This window comes from Globicephala melas, chromosome 5 (assembly GCF_963455315.2).
Source record: "Globicephala melas chromosome 5, mGloMel1.2, whole genome shotgun sequence".
NCBI classification, from domain to species: domain Eukaryota; kingdom Metazoa; phylum Chordata; class Mammalia; order Artiodactyla; family Delphinidae; genus Globicephala; species Globicephala melas.
Window position 1 is genome coordinate 122,136,486 of NC_083318.1, and position 10,110 is coordinate 122,146,595.

Consider the following 10,110-nt stretch of genomic DNA (forward strand, 5'->3'; position numbering starts at 1 on the left):
TTATCTTGTCATTAAAATATGGACCATAACAGATAATATATGGTAACACTTAGCGTAATGTCTTGTACCCATAAGTACATAAGTATTCTATATTATTATTTTTTATTATTATTTTTTTTTACTCCATCCCTAGCATAAGCCAAGTAGTTTTTCTGGCATAATTTAGTTTAATCTTTTAACAATCCTACAAGATCAATATCAATAGTTTCACAAAATGTGAAGAATTGGTCAATCAAGGTGAGGGGTTTTAGAGTGTTTATTGTGGTACTCAACTTGTGTATGTTTAAAATTTTCAATATACAGTTCAACAAATTCAGTGGAGCGGGGCTTACTCTTTTGTTGCAGTGCGCGGGCTTCTTGTTGCGGAGCACCGGCTCCAGGCGTGCTGGCTTCAGTAGTTGCAGCACTTGGGCTTAGTAGTTGCGGCACGTGGGCCCTAGCGCACGAGGGCTTCAGTAGTTGTGGCACACAGGCTCTGTAGTTGTGGCACACAGGCTTAGTTGCTCTGCAGCACATGGGATCTTCCCAGACCAGGGCTCGAACTTGTGAACCCTGCATTGGCAGGCGGATTCTTAACCACTGCACCACCACGGAAGTCCCTCTGTGTTTGTTTCACGTGGTAGGATTCCAAATGGCTTTTAGGTCTAGTACTTGGATTTCTTTAAAACAAACAAACAGTTAATAGAAATATATTGAAGGACTTATATGAAAACATCTTTGAGTTTAAACAACTAGTTGATCTAATTACTATTTACTTAGAAAATTTTTTGGTTGTTGTTAACAGAAACAGATATGCAGTATGCAGCAAAAGTATACCATGATGAACGACTCCGAAGGAAGGCAGATGCCTTGAGCATGGACAACTGTAAAGAATTGGAGCGGCTGACCAGTATTTATAAAGGAGGATGAACTGGAATTTTATTTATACCTCTTAGAGTACTCTCTATTTTTTCTGTAAGTAAGTTTAGTTTCATCATGAGAGCTAAAGAAAAAGATTTGATGTTGAAAACTAAACTGAATAGTTGGTCCCTGAAATCTTGGACTGTTTATGACCTACTGGCTCCTTTAAATAGTAAGAAACTGAAAACTAAAATTAATATTTTAGTTATGCTTCTGCAATTATTTTCACTTTAAAAGCTTATATGATTCCTAACTAAAAATGTCTTGAGAAAGGATTATCACACCTGTAGCCATTTCTGGTTTTAGATTCTCAATTTTTTTCCCTTGTCATGTAAATATTTATGGAATGATCATTTTCTGTATATACAGGTTATTGCCTTTTTATTTAAATTCTTTTGGTGTTTAGCTCCATGAGACACTTTAGTTTAAAGTGATGGAATAAATGTTTTATGACGAAATTACATTTTCCTTGTCAGGTGTCCAGTGTGTGGAGGTTGCAATGAAACTTTATCAAAAAGAAAAGAAAAAACAAAAGTTGTTTAACTTCGTGTAAAATCTTGTAGCATTATCAGCGTAGAGGGAATCGATATTTTTAATATTGCCATTATATTCTAAATTATATATTGAGATAAATGAACTGGTGTAAAGTATCAGTTTGCTATTTATTTAGTTTTATGAATTGCTAAGCCATGCATAGAAATGAAATGCTATACTGATAGATTTTACAGAAAATATGAGGAAATGGCTATATAAACATTAACCAAAAAGGGTCTTCAACAGTAAATTGCAGTTATGTCATTTGCAATTCCAGTAACTAAAAGGCCCCCAAATGCTCATATATATACATCTTTGAAGGCTGCTAAAATTTATGAAGAAAAGGGCCTACCTGTTTTACCCCCCATGGAAATTTGCAGTTTCTTCTTAGTGATCAGGATCCTTAGTAAACAGGATCCGAAACTAAATGAGTTCTTAATATTGTCTAAGTAATAGGAAAAATTACTACTGAAATGAAGCTTTGTGCCTTTTAACCTGATTGCCAACTCGTAAACATATAGGTAGATTAACATGAGACTTACTTGATCAGAGCATGATCTGTTTGGCCATATACAGCAGTGAGCAGAAACATAGCAGTAGGTAGAATAGTGATTTATAGCAAGTTATCCTTACAAAAATTTGAGCTAAAATCTATTCACCATTGAGTAATTCAATTAATCCTATAGGAATAAGCTCCTTATAATTAAATCCGTAATATAAATTGGAAAAATCAGCTGGAAATTGAAGTTTTTGGTGCCTGTATGTTGGATGTGAAACTATTTGATTTCTAGTCTTCTATGTTTTTTTTCTTTCTTCTCTGTTTAACAGTTGTATTTTAATGATTTTGCTTTCATACTCATTTAACAGAACATGAGCACATCTTTGGTTAGGTTTTTTTGTGTGTGAGAGAATGCTAGTTAGAGTGCAGTGTTCTTTTATTTAAAGATTTTTTTCTGAATGTAATTTATATACCATCTGTTGAATAGAACTTCTGAAATGACCATTCTTTTTTAAATGTTCTCTTGTATCCCCTTTTCCAGGTAAATCAATAGAAATGCTTGATTGAATTAGTTGTTTAACTAAACAGCATACTATCCTAGGAAAACTGGACAGCTTAACCAACTTTCTTTAGAAATGCAACCTTAAAAAGAAAAAATATCGTGCTTAAAAGAAAATACAATTTAAAATATTTTCTTCAGCCTATAGAATTAGTTTCTTAAAAACAAGGTCATAGCATTCTAATTAACTTTGAAAGTTTATATGCATCAGAAAACTTATACAAATATAAATGAAAAAATTTCATCCATTATTTTTCCAGTTTTAATGGGATATTTACACTATTGTGATTGATGCTTATGTGAATTGAACTCTTGTTGAATGATTCTTTTTCCCTTAATCCTGACTTTAAGGGGATAGGTGAAGTTATCAAGTTAAGTGAAGTTATATATTGTGAAGTCATACATGGCTTTTGGACAGTACTATATTTCAGTTGCATTACATTTCATTTCATAAAATGCATTTGATAAAATTTTCAAACAACTGTGGGAAATGACTGATCGAGTGCCTGACAATTTAAGCCACATGTAAAGTATGCAAGTAAAAAGTAAGTCCTTAATGTCACCTATATCATGGTGTAAAGGCCCGTCCAAGTGTCTTAGAATTTTGGGTTAATTCTACAAAGTAAAAAGACTTCTACTATCTTTTTGTTTTTAATCAAAGTGTATGATTTACAGTGTCAGCTATCTTGAGATGTAAGATTTTCACATTTGCTGCTCTTCTAACAAAAATTCCATTTTGCCATCTTATTTTTAGCTACCTGAGCTTTCCAATTTAATTTGATAACTTGTCCTCTTCATTTTAATCATTGCCTAAAAGCCCTCAATCTTTGAGTATTGATTTACTAGCTTTTCTAACTGGTATTTTAGAAGCTTGGCAGCAATTATATTTATTAGTACTTTACATTTTTATCCCTTTTTAAACACATACACAAACATCATTGTCTTTGCGAGGATTTGGGGGAAAGTAAATAGTACCTTTTCTCCTCCTCTTTTAATTCCTTTGTTTCCAAATAGGTGCTAGTCATTTGTAAGTTTTGGAATTTATTGTGATCAAATCTGAGAATTTAATTCTCAACAATGAGAAATAATAAGTGAAAACAATATGTTTTGGGAACAGACTGCATTTGAATGCTTAAATAAGTATTTGTTTCATAATCATTACATTCTTATATATGATAATTACAAAGATTTGGTAGAGAAGAGTAAGCCCTTAAAGTATATATATGCCAGTGCATTAAACCACTTTGCTTTTATGTCAGCTCAGGTGTTATTAGGAACAGGAAGATAGAATTCCAGCCCTTTGCTTTAATTGCACTTTCATGCTTAAGTGTTCTTCCTGTTAAATCTTTAGTTATACTAGTATGTAAAATTGTTACTGAGAGAAATGGTTAACCTCTTGATTTCCCTTTGTTGATTTGTAATATTTTTAAATGCAGCTGTTATTTAACAGATGTGACATGTTAGTATTACTTAATAATGCATTCTAACGTATTTCATTTAAAAAATATCCCACCTGTGTTAAGGCAGTGAAATATTTCTAGATGTTGGCCTGAGGACCAAATGAGCCGTCTTTTTAGTTAAGTAAGAATTATGTCAAAAGACCAAATGATTCAAAAGGAGAATTTGTGCACTTATTTAGCTTTCCCATATGAAGCTTGTGTTCAGTATTACTCTTACTATTATCTGTCTTCATACTGAGTGAACCAACTGAAAAGGCATTCATAATCTTTTTTCTTTTTTTTTTTTTTTTTTTATGTGGTACGCGGGCCTCCCACTGTTGTGGCCTCTCCCGTTGCGGAGCACAGGCTCCGGACGCGCAGGCTCAGCGGCCGTGGCTCACGGGCCCAGCCGCTCCGCGGCATGTGGAATCCTCCCAGACCGGGGCATGAACCCATGTCCCCTGCATCGTCAGGCGGACTCTTAACCACTGCACCACCAGGGAAGCCCCATAATCTTTTTTCCTAACTGAACAGAAAATCTTCTGAAAATGAACAATAAATCTTAATTTTAATCTGTACTAGATAGCTGAAAAACCTTGTCTCTTGGCCATATTGGACTACTGCCCAAAGTCCATAAAATTCTCCATAAACCCATGAAAAAGAAAAGAGAGTAGTCTCACAATAACTTCAAAGTTTTTTTAATTCTAATTTTTAAGTTCAAAGAAGAAGTGGGTAGAATGATGATCTTCAATAATTCTTGCACATTCCTTTAATAATCTGGCAGGCAATACAGTCCTCGAATTCAGGCTTCCTCTTTGTTTTATTACTATTAAATAGACAGTTTCGTATAAATGGAAACATTTTCCCTCAAAACACTAGTTCAAAACATATTCCTTATATTAAGGATTATGTAATCACATTTTTTGTAACTTCCTGTATGTAACTTTCCTGTTGATATGTGATTCCTTTTCATTTATTTAATTTTATTATCTGCTGGTTTTGGGGCCAATAGATTTGTGAATATTCTGTGGATGTGTCCATGTATACGTGTGTGTGTGTGTGTGTGTATATATATATATATATATATACACGTATATATATATATTTTTTCCAGCTAATACCTCAAATATGTGATTGTTTAATATATACCACATTATATTTGCACAGAGCAGGGCTTCCATTAGCAGTGGATTTTCTTATTTCTAACTTTGAAAATCAGTCCACAGAATTTCATTGGTGTGGATTCTTTCTGTTGATCTTTCCCATATTTTAACAGAGATTCCTATTATAAGGCCCATACTTCAAATATAATTGTATCTTTCTATAGCAATCTGGAAGTATGTAGGGGTAAGAAGTGTTTCTTGGAATGTTTTAGTAAGTTACCATAAAAAATTGGAATTACTCGTTGCCAAGCTGTCTGGTAACTGCATAACAGATGACATCTGGCATGAATGTGAATGTCTCATTCACTTCAGTCCATGAGTTGGGACATTCTAATCTGATATTCTACTTTGCCATTTAAAAGCACCACTAAAATAATAGAGATTTTTCAATAACATCGGAGTATTTTAAGCATCAATTTAAAAATGAACTGCTTTGGACTGTATATGGATGGATGACTATATCAATGAGAAGAAAGAAACTCACACATAAATAATATTTTTATAATTTATTTGTATTAAGAAATGCTTCTTACCTTTTTTGTTTAATTTTTGGGTTGCTACATAAGACTTTCTTTCCATATGAAGTTTAGATCATGTTTTTTAAAAGCTGCAGGTAATTTTCAAGGTGTGATGGAATTTTACTGGAAGCCTTGTGTAAGTTAAATGAAGTGAAATTGGTAAAGGAGATCTTAACTTTATTTGTCTATAGTGCATTCAAGATTATACAATTAGATTTCAAAATGAAATGTCAATGAAATGTCTGATTTGTAAAATATTTAATGTTATATCAGACTTATATAAAATAAAATTTTCTGTGTGAGAACTCTGTTAAAGAAAATGCATTTGATTTTTAATGAGTGTTCTGCTGAATGATTTATGATGAATTTTTGTCTTTCAGTCTCTGCAGTTTATCTCAATATATGAATAAAAAGAAGGTCTGTTCTCACTGTAAAGGATTTGTTTTTATCATGTTTTATATTCTTAATATGGCCTTTCCTTCATTCATTCAACCATTCAACAAATGTATGAATGTTTGCTATAACCCAGGCAGCAATATGGAAATTAATCACTGAACAAGGCAAAAATCCTTATGAAGTTTACATCTAGCAAGGGAAATAAATGTCAAGTAAATAACTACTTATAATTATGATGAATGCTACAAAGAAAATTACAAGGTACAACAAAAGCATATATCTGGAAGGCTTAACCTACTCTGGGAAGATTAGGGGAGGTTTCTCTGAGGAAGTGAGCTTAAGCTGAAACCCAAAAGATGAGATAAGTAGGAGTGAGGTGAATGCTAGATAAATATTTCAGGCAGAGTGTGCTAAGTTGATAAAGTCATAGAAACTTTACAGAAGAGAAAACAAACTTGTATGATTATGACATAGGAAGCCAGGCTAAGTTAGAGAATTAAAATAAGATAAGGGCCAGATCCCATGAGGCTATATATAAACCATGATGATTTATGTTCAAAGAAAAACTTTGAGATTTTTTTTTTTTTTTTTTTGCGGTACACGGGCCTCTCACTGTTGTGGCCTCTCCCATTGCGGGGCACAGGCTCCGGACGCGCAGGCTCAGCGGCCATGGCTCACGGGCCCAGCCGCTCCGCGGCATGTGGGATCCTCCCGGACCGGGGCACGAACCCATGTCCCCTGCATCGGCAGGCGGACTCTCAACCGCTGCGCCACCAGGGAAGCCCAAACTTTGAGATTTTTAATGAAGGAGTTAACATGATGAGACTTGAGTTTTTAAAGTAACATTTTAGTTGTTGTGCAAAGAAGACTGGAGGGCAAAAGTGAATGTAGGAAATGATAGGAAGTATTGTCAAAGGAGAGATGATCATGGCTTGGACCAGAGTAGGAATATAGTGATTGATTTTGAGATACAGTCAGGATGTAGAATCAAGAGAATTATTTGATTGATTGGATTTGGGATAAATGGAGGCAGCAATTAAAAACTTTCCAAAAATTTGGCTATGAAAAGAAGTAGAGAAAAGGGGTGGTAGCTGGAAGATGTGGTTTCTAAGAAGGCTTTTGTTTTTTCAATTATTATTTATTACATGAAACCTTACTACTTATTACATGGGAGACCTTACTAATTCTTTTTATTCTGGTGGAAAGGGGCAAGTAGAAAGTGAAAGAATAGAGAAAAAGAAGGATAATAGCATTAAGTACCTGATATTCCAGAGGATGTTGGAGCCACTGCAAAGATGGAATAATTACTTTAGGTAAGAGACACCACCAGCATTCTTTCAGAAAGGAATATATGGGTTATGGCTTGTATTTTCTTAATAAGATAAGCAGTTTATGGAAAATTAGGGGGTGGAGAGGATGATAAGCAGACACTTCAAAAAGAATGAAGACAATTTGAAGGAATCATTTTCACTGAGTCATCTGACTAGTGAAAAGTAGGATTTCTTTGGATCCCACAGTGGTGACAGAATTTACAATCTGTTAAATTTTGTGTATTTTTTCCAACTTAGTCCAGCAGCCTTGGCATAGACATGTAGAATACAACTCATTTAACTCTTCCAAATTTGAGGTTCTGGTAGGCAGGAAAGATGGTAGGGGCATTTAAGATGTTGACAAGTGAGTGGTTTCACTGACTATTAGATGTAAGCCAGAGATCGAGGGAATTAGTGATTCCTGAGGTGACCGCCTAAGTCTAGAGAAAGTTATTGTATAGACCTTATAATTGACTAGAGAAAGTTATTGTATAGACCTTATAATTGTATTTTCAGTGGGCCAAATCCCAAACCAGAGCCAAAATCAAAATTTGTAAGACATTTTCCAACTTGGCCAGTGTAAGTGATAAAATTTTCATTTTTGTATGTTGGAGAATCAGCAAGACTCTCCTCCCCATACGAGTTTGAATACCAATAGAATTTTCACACAGACAGCAGAGCCAGCCTAAATCCAGATGATTGATTGTTGATTTTTTGATAGGAAACCAGAATCTAAAAACAAAAACAAAAAAATTGAGAGCTCTGCTGTATACAACAGCTAAGAGAAATTTAAGCTAAAGAGAAGCAGAAACAAAGGCTCTGATATAATAAACTCAGAACTTTAACATGTGTATGTTTGTTGACTATATAATGTACTAGTATGCTGTGTACATAGTAGAACAAAATAGCAAATTTGTATAATGAGATAAAAATTTTGTGTGCATATGCATGTATGTGTATATTATCTGTTTCTTTCTGAACCTCAGAGATCATCTGTTAAATCCCACTTTGTAGAACTGGCACACGGTGCTGATAATCTTTTAAGTCAGTAAATATTTCCCTTAGTCCTGTACCAACAGCAGTGTTATTGATGGGTAAATGCAAACAGATCAATCTGAGTACATAAGGAACTCTCCTATTGACATGCCATAATTTGGAAACCACCACACTTGGAAATTAAAAATCTTACTAGATTTTTCAATTTGTAGACATCATGGTATTTGGAGATCTTGGAAAGCTGTGCTCTCCCTTTTTGCCACTCAAGAGGAAGAAAAAAATCAGCAATATTTTCCAGATCAACTACCATATAATAATGTCATTAAAATGGATAATTATGTTAAAATGAAAAGTAGTGCTTCCAGAAATTAGAAGTTCTTGCTAGAGTTCATATTTTTTTTGCCTCCAAACTTGGGGGCAGATGGTGGGGAGGTACGGGGGAAATAAGGAGTTTTAGTTTTAGTCAGGGCCAGGACTAATGGTTTCTTGTAATCACTTTCATTCTACAAATGTTGAAATGAGTACCTACAGAATGCAAGAAACAGAGGCATTGTAGGAAACTGGAAAAAATCTAAACCGTGACCCTTCTTTCTAGACCTTATGGCCTCACTGGGTAAACAAACTAAAACTATGACACATAATTATGCACAAATAAATATCAACGATTCTTGGTAGTATATAGGAGCATTCAAGAGAATGCGATGGATGAGAAGGTGTTATAAGGAAACAAGATTTAAATAACTAAGGCAGAAAATGAAGGGGTTTAGAACATGCCACCCTGAAATATGCCACTTTAGCATATTGATTATTTTGATCTGAAGGCACTAGGAAACAGCAAATGCAGGAAGGGCTCTCTGACCTCCTACTTTCTACTTAAAGGCCTGTCATAAAACTTCCCATGAGAAAGGTGCCCTCCCTCTACCAGGAAGAGAAGAACATTCTTATCACCAGAGATGGAACTGACACTGAAATGGACCTGTGCAAACAAACCTACTAAAATAACCCTTACCTTCCATTAGTTTATCCCATACGTTTAATAGTCACTGTTGTACAATCTACTGCCCCTAGCCCAAGCCCCCTTGTCTGTCTCATCCCCACCATTTGTTCTTTGTGTAAAAAGGTATATAAACTTCGGGCCTAACGGCTTTGGGTCTTCATTTTCCTTCTGAAGACTCCCATGTACATGTAAAAATATTCAATGGATTTGTATGATTTTCCTCCTGTTAATCTGTCTGTTAATTTCATTGTTAGACCCAGCCACAAAATCAAAGAAGGTAAAAGGAAGTTTTGCGTCTCCTACGAGAGAAATGAGCATTTCAGATTCGGGAACCTCCATAACTAGCATGGGAAAATAAGAGTCATTTGGATGGAAGGGTGAGGTAATCAATTCGGCTGGGAGTATAGGATTCACAATAGAGTGCATTTAGAAGTAAAATAAAATGACATGTTAGTGCCAGATTAAAGACTACATCAACTATTGTCTGCAGTGGTATATCACTAAAGATTTTTTGATCAGCAATAATGTACGTTATTTTAGAAAGGTTTAACTGGCCATTGTTAAGTGGCTATTGATACAGTCTTGCAGAATGGAATAATGGTTTGAAGAACTGAAAAAATCTAGATGTAAAAAAGCATTGTTAAGGAAGAAAAGAACATGAGGAAGGAAAGAGAGCAAACATGATACCTGATGGAATCTTGGAACCAACATGGACATAGATCAGGAAACAGGTTTACTGGCATTTTTAGAGCCTTTGAGTTAGAACTGACAGACATATGTGTACAAATATTCAACATCC

The 10,110-nt window shown here is 34.6% G+C and overlaps 1 protein-coding gene across 4 annotated transcripts in view; it reads left to right on the plus strand.

Moving 5' to 3' along the window:
• DNAJB14 (DnaJ heat shock protein family (Hsp40) member B14) overlaps positions 1-5,079 on the plus strand; it is a 46,482-nt gene extending 41,403 nt beyond the window's left edge. For all 4 annotated transcript variants that reach the window (XM_060299760.1, XM_030865599.2, XM_030865596.2 and 1 more), the window contains one exon: positions 785-5,079. In XM_060299760.1, the coding sequence (XP_060155743.1) occupies positions 785-909 (125 nt within the window). In that variant the 3' untranslated portion in view covers positions 910-5,079. The remainder of the gene's footprint in view (positions 1-784) is intronic.
• Positions 5,080-10,110: the final 5,031 nt, after the last annotated feature.